Source organism: Heptranchias perlo, chromosome 20 (genome assembly GCF_035084215.1).
Source record: "Heptranchias perlo isolate sHepPer1 chromosome 20, sHepPer1.hap1, whole genome shotgun sequence".
NCBI classification, from domain to species: Eukaryota; Metazoa; Chordata; class Chondrichthyes; order Hexanchiformes; family Hexanchidae; genus Heptranchias; species Heptranchias perlo.
Window position 1 is genome coordinate 50095434 of NC_090344.1, and position 21746 is coordinate 50117179.

The 21746-nt window shown below is 46.1% G+C and overlaps 1 protein-coding gene across 2 annotated transcripts in view; it reads right to left on the reverse strand.

Annotated features, from left to right (window-relative positions):
- Window positions 1–21746, reverse strand: part of dock5 (dedicator of cytokinesis 5) — a 158312-nt gene that overhangs the window by 18276 nt on the left and 118290 nt on the right. For both annotated transcript variants that reach the window (XM_068001334.1, XM_068001335.1), the window contains 7 exons: window positions 20682–20776; window positions 16173–16251; window positions 13660–13760; window positions 11788–11846; window positions 4638–4786; window positions 3903–3988; window positions 76–232 (listed from right to left, as the gene is read on the reverse strand). In XM_068001334.1, coding sequence (XP_067857435.1) covers window positions 76–232; window positions 3903–3988; window positions 4638–4786; window positions 11788–11846; window positions 13660–13760; window positions 16173–16251; window positions 20682–20776 — 726 coding nt within the window. The remainder of the gene's footprint in view (window positions 1–75; window positions 233–3902; window positions 3989–4637; window positions 4787–11787; window positions 11847–13659; window positions 13761–16172; window positions 16252–20681; window positions 20777–21746) is intronic.

Genomic DNA, 21746 nt, shown 5'->3' on the forward strand with positions numbered 1-21746 from the left:
AGGGAGAGTGGGCACTGTTCTTAAACCTTATTATAAGGACTCATTTCTAGAATTTCTTAACTTCCTGACACCTACCAGCACGTTGACGGTGCAGCTCATCTGATTCTCCTTGCTCTCGTCGTGCATGATGGTTCTGTAATCCAGCAGGTTTTCCAGCAGGCTGGTGACCAGTAGGACGAAGGCCTCCCCAGAGGCTGCAAGGTACTTGTGCTTCCTGCAGTGCTCCAACAGGCTGCAGAGAGGCCCAACGGTTAACACCAAGTCAGAAATGAGCAGTGAACCGTTGCGTTTTATGATTTGCCCCCTTTCCAGTGGTCATCCCCCGGCTCATGCTGAGACCCTCGGCCGACGTTCTGTGCGCCATACCGCGGGAGTGCTGCATTACCGCGGGAGTGCTGCATTGTCAGAGGCGCGGCCTCACCAGAGGTGAGATGTTCAATCGAGGCTCACCTCTGCCTGTTCGGGTGACCCCATCGCGCTGGTCGAAGAAGAGCGAGGAGATTTTCTGGGAGTCCTGGCCGATATTCATCCCTCAACCAACACCACCAAAAAAACATAGTAACTGGTCATTCGTCTCATTTGCTGTCTGTGGGATCTTGCTGTGTACAAATGTGGCTGCCACATTCACCTACACCACACTGGCTACACTTCAAAAGTACTTCAATTGCTGTGAAGCGCTTTGGGACGGCCTAAGGATGTGAAAGGCGCTAGAGAAATGCAAGTTCTTTCTTTGTTTTATTTATTATTCCACACTTGCCATCAGCCCCCTGCTCCCTGCTTGGCTGGTTATTCAACTGTAGAAGCCATCACTGAACCTTGCTCTCACCAGATGTGGAGGTAAATCCTGCTCCTGTCCTCAACCTATGCCGGTACTTACACACTCCCCAGCAGGGGTGAATGAATAGTCCTCAGCAGTGGGAACGCTGGCTGATTTCACCCCCCCCCCCCGCCCCGCTTTCTATGCCCAGAGAGGCTGATCCAGTTCCAGTGCCCCGATCACCACAGCGAGACCAGCTGGGCCAGCAGAAACCAGGATCCAAAAGCAAACCGGACGCCTCTTGGGTCGGGGCTGTGGTCCTGTACAGACCCACGGGTTTGCTCCTCCGCAGCTGGTGTGATCAGAACTGGAGCCAATGTTTGCATATTGTCCAGGAAAATACCGGGGCAGCAAGCTGAAATTTGTGCTGGATTTCAGCTCTCGATTTGCTGCACGTGGTTTATTTGTTGGAGGGAATGTCTGTACAGTGCCTTTTTAATGCCAGTAGATGTCACCAGAGCGCTTGTGTACAAAGTGCACCAAGTGACACCATGGGGCTAATTTCAACTTTGGGCGATGGTGTAAAATAGACGACAGTGATTTGGCCGCCCGTTTTGCGGCCGCCCGAATGTCCCTCCTATTGACTTCATTGACTTGATCCGATATCATCCTTTTTAGACCACCACCCAAAGATAAAATTAACCCCCCGTGTCCCTCAAATTGGATTGCACCTTTAACACGATGCACACAGTATTGCCATCTTGTGTTCAGACAATGTGTTTTTCTCTATTTATGTTCTGGGGCAAACCTCTCAGCTCTACAACCCTGCAAGATCTCTGCGCTCCTCCAGTTCTGGCCCCTTGCGCATCCCCGATTTTAATCGCTCCACCACTGGCGCCGTGTCTCCTAAGCTCTGGAATTCCCTCCCCAAACCTCTCGACCTCTCTCTCCTCCTTTAAGACGGTCCTTAAAACCTACTTCTTTGACCAAGCTTTTGGTCACCTGTCCTAATATCTACACGTTTGGCTCAGTGTCAATTTTTTGTTTGATAATCGCTCCTGTGAAGAGACTTGGGACGTTTTACGACGTTAAAGGCGCTATATAAATGCAAGTTGTTGTTGTTGTTGTTGTTGGAACACTGATTGAAGTGTGCACACCATCAATTTTTGGGGAAGGTCTGTCTTGGTGAGCAATGCAAAACCTGGGGAAAGCAAGGTGGCAGTGTAGAGTGTCCAGTGGAGCCAGTGTCAGGCATTTATTCAGCCTGGTGGCAGCACTTGGCTTCCAATGCCGTAGGAGGACATCACCTCCTGAGATTGGCCTCAGTGTCACTGGAAGCAACAGTACCATCTCGTCTGAACTATTAAACTGCGCAAGAGAAGGAACAGACTGGATATTAGGCGGTTCGTCATTTCCCAAAGAGCAATGAGCCTCTCATAGAAACATAGAAAATAGGAGCAAGAGTAGGCCATTCGGCCCTTCGGGCCTGCTCCGCCATTCAAAATGATCATGGCTGATCGTCTAACCCAGTACCCTGTTCCCGCTTTTTCCCCATATCCCTTAATCTCTTTAGCATTAAGAAATATATCTATCTCCTTCTTGAATACATCTAATGACTTGGCCTCCACTGCCTTCTGTGGTAGAGAATTCCACAGGTTCACCACCCTCTGAGTGAAGAAATTTCTCCTCATCTCGGTTCTAAATGGCATTCCCCGTATCCTGAGACTGTGACCCCTGGTTCTGGACTCCCCAGCCATCGGGAACATCCTCCCTGCATCTAGTCTGTCTAGTCCTGTTAGAATTTGATGTTTTGATGAGATCACCTCTCATTCTTCTAAACTCTAGTGAATATAGGCCTAGTCGATCCAATCTCTCCTCATACGTCAGCCCTGCCATCCCGGGAATCAGTCTGGTAAACCTTTGTTGCACTCCCTCCATGGCAAGGACATCCTTCCTCAGATAAGGAGACCAAAACTGCGCACAATACTCCAGATGTGGTCTCTCTGGAATGCATTTCCTGCTGGTGTGCTGGGTGCCGACTCTCTGCTTTCGAGAGGGAGCTGGACCTGTTCCTGACCGGGGCAGAGATGGCATCATAGAGAAGGTCAATGGATTAACAGTTAATGAACGTACGGTCAGTGTGATCTCCTGGACTGGTCTCGATCACCTGAGGGGGGTGGGAGAGGAATTTCCCAGAGTATTATTTCCCTTACTGGCCTTAGCTTTCTTTTTCTAAGTTTCTTTTTCTGTTTTTTTTGCCTCTCCCAGGAGGTTACATGGCGGCGGGGCGGGGTGGGGTGGGGTGGGGTGGGTTTAGGAAGGGTCTTGTTATGATGTTCCAGGCATCATGATGAGGGGCAGGCTTGATGGACCAGTTGGTCTTTTCCTGCCATTCATTTTTGTATGTCTATAATACACTGTTATAGTTGAACAATCCTCTGGCCACTGCACCATTATATAAATACAATACTCTGTTACTGTTTATTAATTACTAAAATGATTTTTCCTATTTTTATTTATCGTTAAATTAAACAAAGACTTCCGTTTATATCGTGCCTTGCTGGGTGCCAGAGTGTTTTACGTACAACAACTTATTTTGAAGCACAGTGACAGTTCTTATGTGGGCAAATGCAGCAGTAGTTTGCACACAGCAAGATCCCACGAACAGCAGTGAGATGAATGATTGGTTAATCTGGTTTTTCCTTTGCCGGTTGAAGGAGGAACGATGCTCCCCTTTAAATGATGCCGCTGAATATTTAGCACATGTCTGAACCATCTAACAGGCAGACGGGGCCTCGGTTTAATGTCTCAGCTGAAGGACGGCATCTCCAACAGTGCAGCACTCCGTCAGTACAACACGGTAGTGTCAGCCCGGACTCTGTGCCCAGATCCTGCAGTGGGACTTGAACCCACGACCTTCTGACTTGAAGACTGGAGCCAAGGTGACCCATAGACACACTTTCCACCATAAACACCGGAAGCACTGAAAACTCAGGAACATTGCAGCTCCTGCATTCATCCCTGAAACACGGACGGTCATTTTTCCTAAAAGATAAGGTGTTGATTTAACAATCATCTTTCTCACAAGATGGCCGTGTGACAGATGTGACTCGAAGAGTAAGAATACACGATGTTTAACACTTACGTTTTCTCCAGAAGGATTTTGTATTGCTCGTCCCCTCTGCCTCCTTCCACTTCCTGGTCCAGTTTAGTGATGAGTTCGTTCTCGAACTGAAAAAGAAGCTCTCTCTGTTCAGTGTTACGTGTTCATTTCCGCGGGATACTTATCATAACCCTCATTGGGGAAGTCTCGTCAGCCGCACCTTTTTTGGGGCTTTGTCCTTCTTGAGCCACAGAATCGAGCTGGGCATTTGGCTGCCCTCTCCCAGTGGCCATTCCTCATGTGTGCTCCTGGACAGTGAATGTCAGCAAGCTATTTGATTTTGGAGGACACCACTTCTGAGCCTGATCCTGCCCATCCCTGCTCACTGCACAGAAAGGCTCATTATACAGTCACCAGGAGCAGGAACTGGGGCTAATTTATTCCTCCTTAGCCCGAGGACGCTGTTGCGAATTGCACCAATTGGCTAACATCAGTTAACTCAGCACGGATCAGGGACTGAACGTGGGGTCATCCAAGTCTGTTGGCCTCAGTTCTAGGGGTGGCAGTGCTCTTACCTACCGAGCCAACGTGGGCAATCTCTCAGAGCCGATTGTGAGGAGTCCCCCTGCCCCATCGTTGGGGCTTTTTTGAAGAGAAAGAATCTCACCATGAGTAAACCCTGTGAAACACCATCAGAGCCCCACCTGTAGAGGTAGATATTGTCTCCCTTGAGAAATCAATGTTCTCTGCTCGTTCCGCGTGCTGTTGACTTCTTACCGTATGGAAACACCTGTTGACGCTGTATTCACACTGCATCATGTCAAAGAAGATGGGAATGGTAGCCCTCCTGAGCTCTGGTTCAGGAACCAGTGTCATCTCCAAGATTGGTCCCACCATCCCTGGGATGAACTTTATCTTGTGAGGACCTGGAACACAATACAAACTGTTCAACAGTCACCTCATTAATGGAGTTGAGACTCTGAAGAAACAAACAACCATTGACTTGTGAGGCTACAGATGGAAATGGATGATGATAGGGCTCATCGGAATTCTATAAAACAGAGGGAATGGGAAGCGGTTTGTTACATTGGAATTCTAAATTTGGATGAGAGTTAGGTCCAACGTAAAGGGCAGTAAGTTTATTTCCTTTGGTACGGTGCGATTATCCTCAAATTGTCTAGCAGCAAGACGGGGCGGAGGGTTGGGGAGACGCAGGGCGTTGCAGTTACACTTCAAAATGAAATGGACCTAATTCTGATCCAAACATAGATCGCCAATGTTACGGTGCCCACCCCCTCCCACTGTCCTGAAGTTCAATGGACCAAGCTGTGAACTGGATGGGCTGCAAATTCTAATGGAGCCCGTCCAATTCACAACACACGGCACTGAAACTCCCTTAAATATCAGGGGTCTCCTTCACATTTACTTCCACTGTAGATAGTTCCTGTGGACTGAACCTCATCCCATTTATTCCCATGACATGGAATTCCAGTTGACCAAATCCCATTCCATTCATTCCCATTGCACTGAATTTCAAATGGGCTGAGCCACTTTTCTTTCACCCCCATTGCACACATGATCAATGAACGTGCTGAATTACTGACTCAAAAACATGTCACATCAGGGCAGTATCAACAGCAAAATATGACGCTGAATGCAGCAGGTTGTTGCTCGGGCCAGTGACTGATTCCGATCCCTGGCTTATAAGCAATCAGGAGTATTGTACTTACAGTTAGACTGTCAGACTTGGTGACAATACCAAGGTGACTTGCCCAAGGGAGACTGACTAACTTCAAATCGAAGTGAATAAGGAACGTCGGTGATGGGGAGACAATAATCTGGGACAAAATTAATTGTCACTTGGAAAAACATGGGTTAATAAATGAAAGCCAGCATGAATTTGTTAAAGGCAAATGATTTTGAGTTCTTTGATGAAATAATTAGAGGGTTGATGAGGGCAATGCAGTTGACGTTGTGTATCTGGACTTTCAAAAAGCATTTGATAAAGTGCCACATCATAGACATGTTCACAAAATTGAAGCCCATGGGATTAAAGGGACAGTGGCAGCGTGAATATAAAATTGGCTGAGGAACAGAAAGCAGAGAGTAGTGGTGAACAGTTGTTTTTCAGACTGGAGCGAAGTTAACAGTGGTGTTCCCCAGTGGTCAGTACTAGGACCACTGCTCTTTTTGATATATATTAATGATCTGGACTTGGGCGGACAGGGCACAATTTCAAAGTTTGCAAATGACACATAAAACATGAAAACTGACTGTAAAAGCTTCTATAACTATGTCAAGAGAAAAAGATTAGTGAAGACAAATGTAGGTCCCTTACAGTCAGAAATGGGGGAAATTATAATGGGGAAGAAAGAAATGGCAGAACAATTAAACACAGACTTTGGTTCTGTCTTCACAAAGGAGGACACAAATAACCTTCCAGAAATGTTAGGGAACCAAGGGTCTAGTGAGAGGGAGGAACTGAAGGAAACCAGTATTAGTAAAAAAAATAGTGCTAGGGAAATTAATGGGGCTAAAGGCTGACAAATCCCAGGGCCTGATAATCTACATCCCAGAGTACTAAAGGAAGTGACCCTGGAAATAGTGGATGCATTGGTAATCATCTTCCAAAATTCTATGGACTCCGGAACAGTTCCTACAGATTGGAGGGTGGCAAATGTAACCCCACTATTTAAAAAAGGAGGGAGAGAAAACATAGGGAATTACAGACCAGTTAGCCTAACATCAGAAGTGGGGAAAATGCTAGAGTCTATGATAAAAGATGTGATAACAGAACACTTGGAGGGCATTAATGGGATTGGACAAAGTCAGCATGGGTTTATGAAAGGGAAATCATGCTTAACAAATCTACTGGAGTTTTTTGAGGATGTAACTGGTAGAATAGATAGGGGAGAACCAGTGGATGTGGTGTATTTGGATTTTCAGAAGGCTTTTGATAAGGTCCCACACAAGAGGTTAGTGTGCAAAATTAAAGCACATGGGATTGGGGGGAATATACTGGCATGGATTGAGAATTGGTTAACAGACAGGAAACAGAGAATAGGAATAAATGAGTCTTTTTCGGGGTGGCAGGCAGTGACTAGCGGGGTACCGCAGGGATCAGTGCTTGGGCCCCAGCTATTCACAATATATATATGATGGGCAAGGCAGATGAACTCAGGGCATGGATGGGTACATGGGACTGGGATGTTATAGCTATTACTGAAACATGGCTAAGGGAGGGGCAGGACTGGCAGCTCAATGTTCCAGGGTACAGATGCTATAGGAAAGATAGAGCAGGAGGTAAGAGAGGAGGGGGAGTTGCGTTCTTGATTAGGGAGAACATCACGGCAGTAGTGAGAGGGGATATATCCGAGGGTTCGCCCACTGAGTCTATATGGGTAGAACTGAAAAATAAGAAGGGAGAGATCACTTTGATATGATTGTACTACAGACCCCCAAATAGTCAACGGGAAATTGAGGAGCAAATATGTAAGGAGATTACAGACAGCTGCAAGAAAAAATAGGCTGGTAATAGTAGGGGACTTTAACTTTCCCAACATTGACTGGGACAGCCATAGCATTAGGAGCTTGGATGGGGAGAAATTTGTTGAGTGTATTCAGGAGGAATTTCTCATTCAGTATGTGGATGGCCCGACTAGAGAGGGGGCAAAACTTGACCTCCTCTTGGGAAATAAGGAAGGGCAGGTGACAGAAGTGTTAGTGAGGGATCACTTTGGGACCAGTGATCATAATTCCATTAGTTTTAAGATAGCTATGGAGAATGATAGGTCTGGCCCAAAAGTTAAAATTCTAAATTGGGGAAAGGCCAATTTTGATGGTATTAGACAGGAACTTTCAGAAGTTGATTGGGAGAGTCTGTTGGCAGGCAAAGGGACGTCTGGTAAGTGGGAGGCTTTCAAAAGTGTGTTAACCAGGGTTTAGGGTAAGCACATTCCTTATAAAGTGAAGGGGAAGGCTGGTAGAAGTAGGGAACCTTGGATGACTCAGGAGATTGAGGCCCTAGTCAAAAAGAAGAAGGAGGCATATGACATGCATAGGCAGCTGGGATCAAGTGGATCCCTTGAAGAGTATAGAGATTGCCGGAGTAGAGTTAAGAGAGAAATCAGGAGGGCAAAAAGGGGACATGAGATTGCTTTGGCAGATAAGGCAAAGGTGAATCCAAAGAGCTTCTACAAATACATAAAGGGCAAAAGAGTAACTAGGGAGAGAATAGGGCCTCTTAAGGATCAACAAGGTCATCTATGTGCGGAACCACAAGAGATGGGTGAGATCCTAAATGAATATTTCACATCGGTATTTACGGTTGAGAAAGGCATGGATGTTAGGGAACTTGGGGAAATAAATAGTGATGTCTTGAGGAGTGTACATATTACAAAGAGGGAGGTGCTGGAAGTCTTAACGCGCATCAAGGTAGATAAATCTCCGGGACCTGATGAAATGTATCCCAGGACGTTATGGGAGGTTAGGGAGGAAATTGCGGGTCCCCTAGCAGAGATATTTGAATCATCGACAGCTACAGGTGAGGTGCCTGAAGATTGGAGGGTAGCAAATGTTGTGCCTTTGTTTAAGAAGGGCGGCAGGGAAAAGCCTGGGAACTACAGACCGGTGAGCCTGACATCTGTAGTGGGTAAGTTGTTAGAGGGTATTCTGAGAGACAGGATCTACAGGCATTTGGAGAGGCAGGGACTGATTAGGAACAGTCAGCATGGTTTTGTGAGAGGAAAATCATGTCTCACGAATTTGATTGAGTTTTTTGAAGGGGTAACCAAGAAGATAGATGAGGGCTGTGCAGTAGACGTGGTCTACATGGACTTTAGCAAAGCCTTTGACAAGGTACCGCATGGTAGGTTGTTACATAAGGTTAAATCTCACGGGATCCAAGGTGAGGTAGCCAATTGGATACAAAATTGGATTGACGACAGAAGACAGAGGGTTGTTTTTCAAACTGGAGGCCTGTGACCAGCGGTGTGCTTCAGGGATCGGTGCTGGGTCCGCTGTTATTTGTTATTAATATTTATGATTTGGATGAGAATTTAGGAGGCATAGTTAGTAAGTTTGCAGATGACACCAAGATTGGTGGCATTGTGGACAGTGAAGAAGGTTATCTAGGATTGCAACGGGATCTTGATAAATTGGGCCAGTGGGCCGATGAATGGCAGATGGAGTTTAATTTAGATAAATGTGAGGTGATGCATTTTGGTAGATCGAATCGGGCCAGGACCTACTCCGTTAATGGTAGGGCGTTGGGGAGAGTTATAGAACAAAGAGATCTAGGAGTACAGGTTCATAGCTCCTTGAAAGTGGAGTCACAGGTGGCTAGGGTGGTGAAGAAGGCATTTGGCATGCTTGGTTTCATTGGTCAGAACATTGAATACAGGAGTTGGGATTTCTTGTTGAAGTTGTACAGGGCATTGGTGAGGCCACACTTGGAGTACTGTGTACAGTTCTGGTCACCCTATTATAGAAAGGATATTATTAAACTAGAAAGAGTGCAGAAAAGATTTACTAGGATGCTACCGGGACTTGATGGTTTGACTTATAGGGAGAGGTTGGATAGACTGAGACTTTTTTCCCTGGAGAGTAGGAGGTTAAGGGGTGATCTTATAGAAGTCTATAAAATAATGAGGGGATAGATAAGGTAGATAGTCAAAATCTTTTCCCAAAGGTAGGGGAGTCTATAACGAGGGGGCATAGATTTAAGGTGAGAGGGGAGAGATACAAAAGGGTCCAGAGGGGCAATTTTTTCACTCAAAGGGTGGTGAGTGTCTGGAATGAGCTGCCAGAGGCAGTAGTAGAGGCGGGTACAATTTTGTCTTTTAAAAAGCATTTGGACAGTTACATGGGTAAGATGGGTATAGAGGGATATGGGCCAAGTGCAGGCAATTGGGACTAGCTTAGTGGTATAAACTGGGCGACATGGACCTGTTGGGCCGAAGGGCCTGTTTCCATGTTGTAAACTTCTATGATTCTATTCTATCAATAATTTGGATGCGGGAACTAGATGTAACATTTCCAAGTTTGCAGACGACACAAAGCTGGGGTGGAATGTGAGCTGTGAGGAGGATGCAAAGAGGCTCCAATGTGATTTAGACAAGTTGGGTGAGTGGGCAAGAACATGGCAGATGCAGTATAACGTGGATAAATGTGAGGTTATCCACTTTGGTTGTAAAAACAGAAAGGCAGATTGTTATCTGAATGGTGATAGATTGGGAAAAGGGGAGGTGCAACGAGACCTGGGTGTCCTTGTACACCAGTCACTCAAAGCGAGCATTCAGGTTCAGCAAGCAGTTGGGAAGGCGAATGGTATGTTGGCCTTCATTGCAAGAGGATTTGAGTACAGGAGCAGGGATGTCTTACTGCAGTTATACAGGGCCTTGGTGAGACCACATCTGGAGTATTGTGTGCAGTTTTGGTCTCCTTATCTGAGGAAGGATGTCCTTGCCACGGAGGGAGTGCAATGAAGGTTTACCAGACTGATTCCCGGGATGGCAGGACTGACGTATGAGGAGAGGTTGGGTCGACTAGGCCTATATTCACTAGAGTTTAGAAGAATGAGAGGCGATCTCATCGAAACATATAAAATTCTAACAGGACTAGACAGACTAGATGCAGGGAGGATGTTCCCGATGGCCGGGGAGTCCAGAACCAGGGGTCACAGTCTCAGGATACGGGGAATGCCATTCAGAACCGAGATGAGGAGAAATTTCTTCACTCAGAGGGTGGTGAACCTGTGGAATTCTCTACCACAGAAGGCAGTGGAGGCCAAGTCATTAGATGTATTCAAGAAGGAGATAGATATATTTCTTAATGCTAAAGGGACCAAGGGATATGGGGAAAAAGTGGGAACAGGATACTGAGTTAGACGATCAGCCATGATCATTTTGAATGGCGGAGCAGGCCCGAAGGGCCGAATGGCCTACTCTTGCTCCTACTTCTATGTTTCTATGACACGAAACTCGGAAATGTAGTAAACAACGTGGAGGATAGTAACAGACTTGAGGAGGACATAGACAGACTGGTGAAATGGACAGATACGTGGCAGACGAAATTTAACGCAGAGAAGTGTGAAGTCTTGCATTTTGGTAGGAAGAATGAGGAGAGGCAATATAATTGAAATGGTACAATTTTAAAGGGGGTGCAGAAACAGAGAGACCTGGGGGTTTATGCACACAAATCTTTGAAGGTGGCAGGACAGGTTGATAAGGTAGTAAAAAAAAATCATATGGGTTCCTTGGCGTTATAAATAGAGGCATACAGTACAAAAGCATGGAAGTTATGCTAAACCTGTATACAACATTGGATAGGCCCTAGCTGGAGTATTGTGTCCAATTCTGGGCACCGCACTTTAGGAAGGATGTCAAGAGAGGGTGAAGAGAAGATTTACCAGAATGGCACCAGGGATGAGGGACTTCAGTCCTGTGGAGAGATTGGAGAAGCTGGGAATATTTTCATAGAGCAGAGAAGGTTAAGGTGGGATTTAATAGAGGTGTTCAAAATTCTGAGGGTTTTTGATAGAGTTTGCGCTGGCAGGAAGATGCACAAGAGAGGTCAGAAGAAATTTCTTTAAGCAGAGATCTGCTACGTCACGGAATGTTATGCTGTGAGGAGAAGTCGAACAGAGACTATTGCATTTTTTGAAGAGAAAGTTGCTAAATATTTGAAAGAGAGAAAGATATGGAGCAATGGGGTTAATTTTTTGAGTGATCTCGCAAAGAGCCAGCACAGACATGATGGGCCGAATGACCTCTTTCTGTGCTGTAACCTGTTGTAGGGGCAGTTGAGGGACAGTTCATTCACTGTCCCTTGGCCTGGCTCAGATTGAGAACTCACTGGCCTGGGGCTTTGAAGAGACATTCAAGCTGTGCTGCAGTGCGATGTTTAGATGCTCCAGCTTCATACTCACCAAGGTTGTACCACATGTCCCTTATTTTGAAACCAATATCTTTCCTCATGTCGCCATATCTACAAAACAAAAGTTAGCTCTCAGTGCAAGCAATGGACACATTGAAAACAAACTTTAACATTTGGTTACTTATTGAATGTTTTCTTGTGCTCTCCAGATGAGGAATGTTAATATTGGGGAATGGAACACTTTCGTATTTTCGGCACTGAGTATTATAACTGAACTTTCCCTGACTTAGTGTAGCACAGGTCAGATACAGAGTAAAACTTTCTGTACAATCTCCCATCAAACACTCCCAGGGCAGGTACAGTACAGGGTTAGATACAGAGTAAAGCTCCCTCTACACTGTCCCATCAAACACTCCCAGGGCAGGTACAGCATGGGGTTGGATACAGAGTAAAGCTCCCTCTACACTTTCCCATCAAACACTCCCAGGGCAGGTACAGCACGGTGTTAGATACAGAGTAAAGCTCCCTCTACACTGTCCCATCAAACACTCCCAGGGCAGGTACAGCATGGGGTTAGATACAGAGTAAAGCTCCCTCTACACTGCCCCATCAAACACTCCCAGGGCAGGTACAGCACAGGTTAGATACAGAGTAAAGTTCCCTCTACACTGTCCCATCAAACACTCCCAGGGCAGGTACAGCACGGGTTAGATACAGAGTAAAGCTCTCTCTACACTGTCCCATCAAACACTCCCAGGGCAGGTACAGCACGGGTTAGATACAGAGTAAAGTTCCCTCTACACTGTCCCATCAAACACTCCCAGGGCAGGTACAGCACGGGTTAGATACAGAGTAAAGCTCCCTCTACACTGTCCCATCAAACACTCCCAGGGCAGGTACAGTACAGGGTTAGATACAGAGTAAAGCTCCCTCTACACTGTCCCATCAAACACTCCCGGGGCAGGTACAGCACGGGTTAGATACAGAGTAAAGCTCCCTCTACACCGTCCCATCAAACACTCCCAGGGCAGGTACAGGGGGTTAGATACAGAGTAAAGCTCCCTCTACACTGTCCCATCAAACACTCCCAGGGCAGGTACAGCACGGGTTAGATACAGAGTAAAGCTCCCTCTACACTGTCCCATCAAACACTCCCAGGGCAGGTACAGTACAGGGTTAGATACCGAGTAAAGCTCCCTCTACACTGTCCCATCAAACACTCCCAGGGCAGGTACAGTGTTAGATACAGAGTAATGCTCCCTGTACACTGCCCCATCAAACAATCTCGGTGAGGTGTGGCTCAGGTTCGGTGCAGAGTGTAGTTTGCTGAACTCTTCAATATCCTTCATCCCGTGCCTCTGTAGGGAAGTCCCTTCACCACCGGTGACTCTTGCTGGCTACGATTCCCTGGGTGCCAGCTCCCCTCCAGTACCTCACCTCAAGTGACCATTCTCCAGGTGTGAAGCTGGTCACCGAGTATCTGACCATTGGGGAGGGAGCCAGTCCCGATCCCTGTCCTCAAGCAATGTCCACACCCGCACATTTTCTAGGAGGGGACACAGGATTAGGATCAGGCACCCTGTCTGAATTCGGCCCCCACCCCCCCCCCCCCCGCAAAATATCACCCCCCACAACCCAAGGGCACTGACAGCAATTGTAGTCAGGCCGAGAGACAGTCAGGCCGAGACCGCCTGACTCAGTACAATCCGCTGAGGTGACCTTTAACCTTCCTGGTTTCGCACCGCCCGAGGCAGCACCTGAAACCATTGGTGGCCCAAACAGACCCTGAAATTAACATCTTTGGCATTAATTCATTTTTTTACATTTGCTACAATTTAGATTTTTGAGGGCGGGGAATACAGGATAATGTACGGCTTTTAATTATTATTTTCTTTCGTTGTCTGGGTTGGAAAATAAACATTACTTGTTGACGATTTTGTTGCGTTTCTCTCTGGAAAAGATCTCCAGCTGCAGCGAGTCATGAACAAGAAACGCGATGGCCAGGTGAAAATAATTGTTCCAGAGCTGAAAAGAAAGGAAACATTTTAAACCCCGATCCGGGCCCAGCAGAAGAATATGTTTCAGAACTTCAGACAAGTCCCTCAGGATAGGTCTGTGTTCATGGAACCATTCCAAAATACTATACCAAACTGGCCATGGAACTCTCCTGTGTTGGACACATCAAAGAAAGGATTTGCATTTATATAGTGTAGTCGCTGTTGTATTTTAAAGAACAGCAATGAGATAATCACCAGATAATCTGTTTTCTTTTTAGTGATGTTAGTTGAGGGTTAAGTTTTGGCCAGGACACCAGGGAGAACTTCCCTGCTCTTCTTCGAAATAGTGGCCGTGGGATCTTTTACGTCCACCTGAGAGGTCAGACGGGGTCTCGGTTTAGCGTCTCACCCGAAAGACGGCACCTCCGACAGTGCGGCGCTCCCTCAGTACGGCACTGGGAGTGTCAGCCTAGATTATGTGATCATGCCTCTGGAGTGGGACTTGAACCCACAACCTTCTGACTCAGAGGTGAGAGTGACACTTGACATCACTCCAAATTAGTGCTGCAGAAGAGAATGAGTCGAATTATCCACGTGCAAATCAGGAAAGGTCCAGAACTGAAATGTTCAATTTCTTTTTTAAACTGGTAAACCAAGGGCCCAGGATTACTGTGCAGCAGACCACCCAAACTTAAAAAAGACAAAAGCAGGAGAGATGAGTTAAATTAAGAAGCAGGGATTCGGTGATACCAAGTCTGGGTTTTAGAAGCCTGTACATTGTGGGATGGGGGGAAGGACATTGTCGAACTTTCCAGACTGTTTTGAGGTTCTGGGACCAGATGAGTGCGAGGAGGAGTCGAAATGATCACCCGGGCAAATGAGGAAGTAAGGTGCAAGAAGGGAAGTCAGGTACAATCGGATTATACAAAGTGGAACAGGTTACCAGGGAAGGGCATTCGGCTCATGTCTAGTTTATAAACAAAATTAGAGAATGGAGATAAATATATCAGTTATAGGGAATCACTGCTCTTACAGGGTACAGAGATGAGGCACGGAGATGATTCCAGGTACAAAGAAATTTAACTTCTGCAGAGAGGTTAAGGGGAGTCGGGCGTTATTTTTACAAAAAGATCAGGATTTGAGACCGTCTCATCGAAGTTTCTAAGATCATGAGAAAGTGGATCCAGGCACATTGGTCAGCCCTGGACATTCATAGGTTGATTTCCGATGTCTGTTGTTGAAAATTTAACAATTGATGTCTCTACACCATTAGATGCAGGAGTAAGGACTATATGTTTAGTTTACAGTTTAGAACTTTCCAGACAGCCCATTCCAAAACCTCACCCTCAGTCCCGAGCCAGAGAGCTGCTCACAGCTCAGTTCATGTCGAACCCTTACAGCCAGCAGAAACACCAAATCCCGTCAGCCCGAACATGATGCCAGAGATGAAAGGCCCGTCCCTTGGACAAAGCTTCTTCCAAATAAAATTCTGAAGTGATTCGGGGCCAAACAATCCAGAGTAAAAATTGGAGGTGGATTAAATCTGAATTCGAAGTGGAGTCAGTGTTTTTTTAAAAAAAAAATTCATTCTCGGGGTGTGGACGTTGCTGGCAAGGCCAGGATTTATTGCCCATCCCTAGTTCCCCTGAGTTTGATACAACTGAGTGACTTGCTAGGTCACCTCAGAGTCAACCACGTTGCTGTGGGTCTGGAGTCACATATAGGCCCAGACCGGGTAAGGACGGCAGGTTTCCTTCCCTAAAGGACGTTAGTGAACCAGTTGGGTTTTTACGACAATCCGACTGCTTCGCGGTCACTGTTACTCACTTTATATCTTTAAAATTTAATTCAAATTCTCAAAACGGGATTTGAATTCACATTTTTCTGGATTATTAGTCCAGTAACATAACCACTACACTACCGTACCCCTATATGTTGTGTAAACTTGGACCTGGGACTGTATAGCAAGATGCACATTCTGATCCAATTACTCATTTTCAATGTGACCCTATTCAGAAAACTAAAACTCCTCATTTCTCCTCTAATTTTCTCCCTGACATCAGCTACCTCAGTACAGGCCAGGAATGGACCCTGGGGCACCCCTGCTCTTGAAGGTGGGGCAAGATGTAGCAAGGCAGGTTCAGGAAGGGGGTTCCAGAATGCAGGGGTCAGAGGGATAGTCACTGCCTCTAATTCATCGAGTCACACCGAGTCCACAGCACAGAAACAGGCCATTTGGCCCAAATGGTCCATGCCGGCCTTTATGCTCCACATGAGCCTCCTCCCACCCTACCAATTCCTGCTTGGTGTTTCCTTCCTTTTGTGAAGCACTGTGCTGAATTTTGCTAAATTAAAGTGTTGTTTGATTTCTGTTGAAAACAAGTTTCCGGATTGTCATCTGAAATTAATATTTTAAGTCCATGAGAAAATACTGACTCACCTGCAACTCGAAATTTGCCTGGTCCAGGAACAGCTTGTTGAGGACTGCTGCAAATTGATTGATTGCTCGTAAGAACACCCTGCAAAAGAGGCAGCAAAGACACACTGAGCACAAATCACGTTACTTCTACAAATTGTCACACATAATGGGCCTTCATTCATAAGTATTGATCGGTTTATTTATCTTTTCTCGTCTCCCTTTTGACTCTTGCTGGGACATCGTTCCATGGGGTGTCAGCACTACCCCCTCCCGTAACTTCCCAAGTGTCACTTCTTCATGCGTGAACTCGGCAGTGAGTATCGGTGTGCTATTCAACCACAGGGGCATCATTGTTGAGCCTTTTCCCATTCCCACTCACTTCCCGGTCTGTTTGGCTCAGTTGCACCTGGGGTAGTGTATTTGTCAACAGAGGCACAAGGGCAGCTGGCCCCTTTTTATTTATCATACCCAGGTCCTTTGAGCCATCTCCGTGTTGGTCAGGGAAACTAATTTAAGATTGCCTCATTGCAGCCTTTGAGTCCATCCGTCTGCAAAAAGCTCTTCAGCTGACTTGGCTCCACCAATGAGCGTCTTTATAGAATTACTCGTTCACTTCGTTCCTCCTGAACTCCAAATACCCCACGTCCTCTTTCCTGTATTCAGATCAAGCCTCATCATTCCGTCTCCTACTCTGACTCGATTCTTTCCCAGGACCTCAATCCTCACCTCCTTCAGTCTTCCTTTCCTCCTGCAATCTTCAGGATTTTAAAACCCGAGTTTGGTGGCATCTGACTGTTACCCTCTCAATTCACCTCCTCTCCACTCCTGCTCTTGACGTCCTCCACTGTTGCCCTTGATCCTTCCCCTGTGATTCTCAATGAATATTTGCATCCTTTTCATTGCTGATGAAAAGTCTGATCCATCAGACATCCTTACAATTGAAGACCATCTGGGTGCTGGCACGCAGTCAGCTGGCAGTGGAGGTTTGTAAAAGCAAATTTTAAATGGTTCAGGATCAATATCAGGAGATTTTGTCTGGTGATGCCAGTGGCCCTTTGCTGTCTCCAAAATTTCAGTTCGAATCATAGAATCTTACAGCATAGGGGGAGGCCATTCAGCCCATCGTGCCTGTGCCGGCTCTTTGAAAGAGCTATCCAATTAGTCCCACTCCCTTGCTCTTTCCCCAGGGCCCTGCAAATTTTTCCTTTTCAAGTATTTATCCAATTCCCTTTTGAAAGTTATTATTGAATCTGCTTCCACCGCCCTTTCAGGCAGCGCATTCCAGATCATAACAACTTGCTGCGTAAAAAAAATTCTCCTCATCTCCCCCCTCTGGTTCTTTTGCCGATTATCTTAAATCTGTGTCCTCTGGTTACCGACCCTCCTGCCAATGGAAATAGTTTCTCCTTATTTACCACTCATGATTTTGAACACCTCGATTAAATCTCCCCTTAACCTTCTCTGCTGTAAGGAGAACAACCCCAGCTTTCTCCTGTCTCTCCACATAACTGAAGTCCCTCATCCCTGGTACCATTCTGGTAAATCTCCTCCGCACCCTCTCCAAGGCCTAGACATCCTTCCAAAGGCGTGGTTGTGAGAGAGAGACAGCAGTGGAATAATCCAAAGTCAAATCGGCCAAACCAGCGGGAGTGAATCAATGGCGCATTTATGCCGTGGAACGGATGGTGTGGTGAGGCTGGTGGAAGCCGGCTTTATCTTGCAGGCCTGGTTGCACCAACAGCCTCGCTGAGAACAATGGCACGTTCAACTTTATTCAGATTGTGCATTTACAACTTTGGGATTTTAAAAAAATCTGCAGATCACCCCCTAGGTTGGGGAAAAGGCGTGTGCAGGGCAGGAATATAATACACTGGCCCGTACAGGTGGCACGAGGGCTCAACACACTGCTGGCTAGAAACAAACGGCAGCCCCAGCATCAAGAAATGCTTACTGCCAGCAGGCCCTTGCAGACCCACATCTGGAAGTCAGCCTTGGTGTAGCTGGAAGTAATAGTGCCGACTCATTTATGTTGGACTGTCTCCTAAAGTAGCACTATTATTTAGAGAGGGTTTTATAGAATCATAGAAAATTTACGGCACAGAAGGAGGCCATTCGGCCCATCATGTCTGCGCCGGCCGAAAATGAGCCTCCCAGCCGAATCCCACTTTCCAGCACTTGGTCCGTAGCCCTGTAGGTTACTGCACTTCAGGTGCACATCCAGATACTTTTTAAATGTGATGAGGGTTTCTGCCTCTATCACCCTTTCAGGCAGTGAGTTCCAGACCCCCACCACCCTCTGGGTGAAAAAAACCTTTCCTCAGCTCCCCTCTAATCCTTCTGCCAATTACTTTAGATCTACATCCCCTGGTTATTGACCTCTCTGCTAAGGGAAACAGGTCCTTCCTATCCTCTCTATCAAGGCCCCTCATAATTTTGTACACCTCAATTAAATCACCCCTCAGCCTCAGTTTTAGATGTAGATAGGAACAGGAGGAGGCCATTCAGCCCCTCGAGCCTGTTCTGCCATTCAGTGAGATCATGGCTGATCTGTATCTTAACTCCATTTACCCGCCTTGGATCCTTAACGTACAGTGGAATTTATGTGTCATGATCGACGAGACCAGGTCCCCAAACGGTCACCGCGTCCAAAGTCTAACTTTTCGTAGGAAGATATTTTGGGTGGTGTAGCAGCAGTTTGAGTAGCACACCAGGGATCGATGACCAGCTGCCTCACTGATCAAACTCCCCGTGCACAGTCCAAAAAATACCTGCCCATCGCAAAAAAAAAATCCAAATTTCATTAAATTAAAGAGCGAATGTTAAAAGTTAATGTTAAAAAAAAATGGCCAAAAGTTTAATTCAAACGTATCAGGAATCTCAGCGCAGTGCGGCTGTATAGAGCACTGAGTTATCCTTGTGTTTTGCATCAGTCAGTGGCACTGAGACTCAGTAATCCCAAACATTGCAATTTAACTTTGAGACATTCTTTTTTCCACCAGCATAAAACTCATCGGTCCCTGGGTCAGCCCTCCTGGGCCATAGAGATAGTTTTGGTTAAGGTAATTTCAACAGGTAAGCAGCGATCGATTGGAGAAAATTCCATTGTATTCATGGAATTCATTCTATTTTTTTTTTGTGTGAATGGATAATCCCAGCACAGTCACAGCATCAAATAATCAGTGTCGTTGGCCAACGCTCGGCTTTACATCGACCCTGCTTATTCTGGATCAGTTGTACCACTTTCTTTAACAAGCTGATTAAATCTGGCTCAATAAATATAATTCTTTCCAGACTCCTTTCAACATCGTCATCGTTGTGTTGGAGTATCGGGAAACTTTGGGATTTTCCAACAGCTGGATGGAACCCAAGAAAATGGAATGACTGAGGTTTCAGGAATGATTGAGGAATCACTGCTGATTCAGGGCGGTGACTCTTCCCAAGGATTCATGACTCAACAACATGGTAAGCACCTGCTCTCTATCAACACATCTTAATAATCAGGTATTGACTTGTTAACAAGCTGTCTAACCCAATAATGAATGGACTGTCCAGTGCCAATTCAGGCTCAACCCCAGCAAACCAGTCACGAAAGAACAAATCTAGTCAATAGCAAATTGGTTACTAAATACAAGGGTGTAAAGGGGCATTTAAATGGGGAAGGGGGTAGAAACTCTGTTTGTTTCTTCACCAATTTCCACTCCTTCCCTCTCCTGAAGGCACTCATTCCTTCCTGGGGTACAGTTCCACACATTCCCAGCAGTACTCCAGTACTTCTGCCAAGTTTCCATTCTTCACGTGGGAGCTCAGACAGGGAGCGTTGAGGGCCAGCAACTGTGGGACGCACCACAGATCAACAAGTTCCTGTCTTCGCAGAAAGTCTGCACGCGCACACACACACAAAAGCGTGCGCACATACAAGCCCGCTCTCACACACGTGCTCACACACACAAGCACGCTCACAAACACATTCACATGCAAAAATCACATACACAAGCACTCTCACACACACAAATCACACATACACGCTCTCACACACACAAATCACACATACACGCTCTCACACACACAAATCACACATACACGCTCTCACACACTCAAATCACACATACACGCTCTCACACACTCAAATCATACACACACGCTCACACACAGGATATTGATCAGGAATAGCTAAGATACCAGATGAGATCTGTGGAACTGAACCCAGCATTCACTTTCAGGAGAACAAAAAAGCTATGAAGGACTCGTTACTGAGGAGTATTTAGGTATCCTACAGATTCTGGCGTAAACCACAAGGAAAATTCTGTTTTAAGCAAAACGAATGAAGTTTAATGAAGGCCAGAAAAGCACAGGGGTATGGTCTTGCTCCCACTGTGCCCTGGGAGAGGTCTCTTGCAGAAGGTTTGGTCAGAGGTGCTGGTTTGTAGACACCATTTGGGAAAGCCCACCATGAACAAGCTCTGAGGCTTTGGACCAATGTCCTGGATCACACCCTGCACCTTCTCCTTTCTCACTTGGGAACATCCCTACCCGTTCTGCACCATGTTCATCACCATCCAGTCTGACGGATAAACATTTTTCCCAATGAGATCCTTGAACATAATGAACGTCTCCATCAGGAAGTCCTGGGAAAGAAGCAAAGGAACTGAAATCAATTTTCCACCCTCAGGTAAAAGTGGTTGCATTCTTGTGATAGTGCCTAGAAAATTGGTGCTCAGGCTGTACTTAGTGTCCCCTCAAAAACCCTTCTCATGAGGTGTGCCTTAGTGCCATCAGCAGCATCAACATCGCCCCCTTTGTGTCACTGTGCTTGTCTCCAGAGGCAAGGCAAGAACATAAGGCCATCAATATTCTTTGGGTCTAATATCCAATCCCATTGCAGTGGACCGACCATCACCTTTAGCATGGCATGAATCTGGTCTTCCAGTGCGGACTGACTGGGAGGGCAAACGCTCACACCTCAGGCAGTGCATTCCAGATCATAACAACTCGCTGCGTAAAAAAATTACTCATCTCTCCTCTTTTGTTTTGCCAATTATCTTAAATGTCTTGATGACGTGATAAGGCGCTTTGTAAATGCGAATGTTACTTTCTTCTCATTGTTGCCTCATACTGTCCAGTTCAATGACTCATATTCCAGAACTCTTATTGCCCTTTGGGTGAAGAGCTTCTGCCTGGATTCCCATCTCACTTCGAACCTCCTCATTTATAAACTCCTGCCCACTGCCCCCCCCACCCCGCCTCGGTGTTTAAATTCTTCACCACAGTTGAGATCAATTTTAAGGAGTCGCACAGCACCCGGTTATAGTCCAACAGCTTTATTTGAAATCACAAGCTTTCGGAGCTTTGCTCCTTCGTCAGGTGAGTGAAGAGTTACATAAAGGCACAGCATATATAGTCAGAGAACAATGCCTGGTGATTACAGATAATCTTTCCAACTGCCCTTTATCACACCTCGGCAGAGAGATAATCACAGCATTTGATTGCCGAGGTGTGATAACGGACAGTTAGAAAGATTATCTGTAATCACCAGGCATTGTTCTCTGACTATATATGCTGTGCCTTTATGTAACTCTTCACTCACCTGACGAAGGA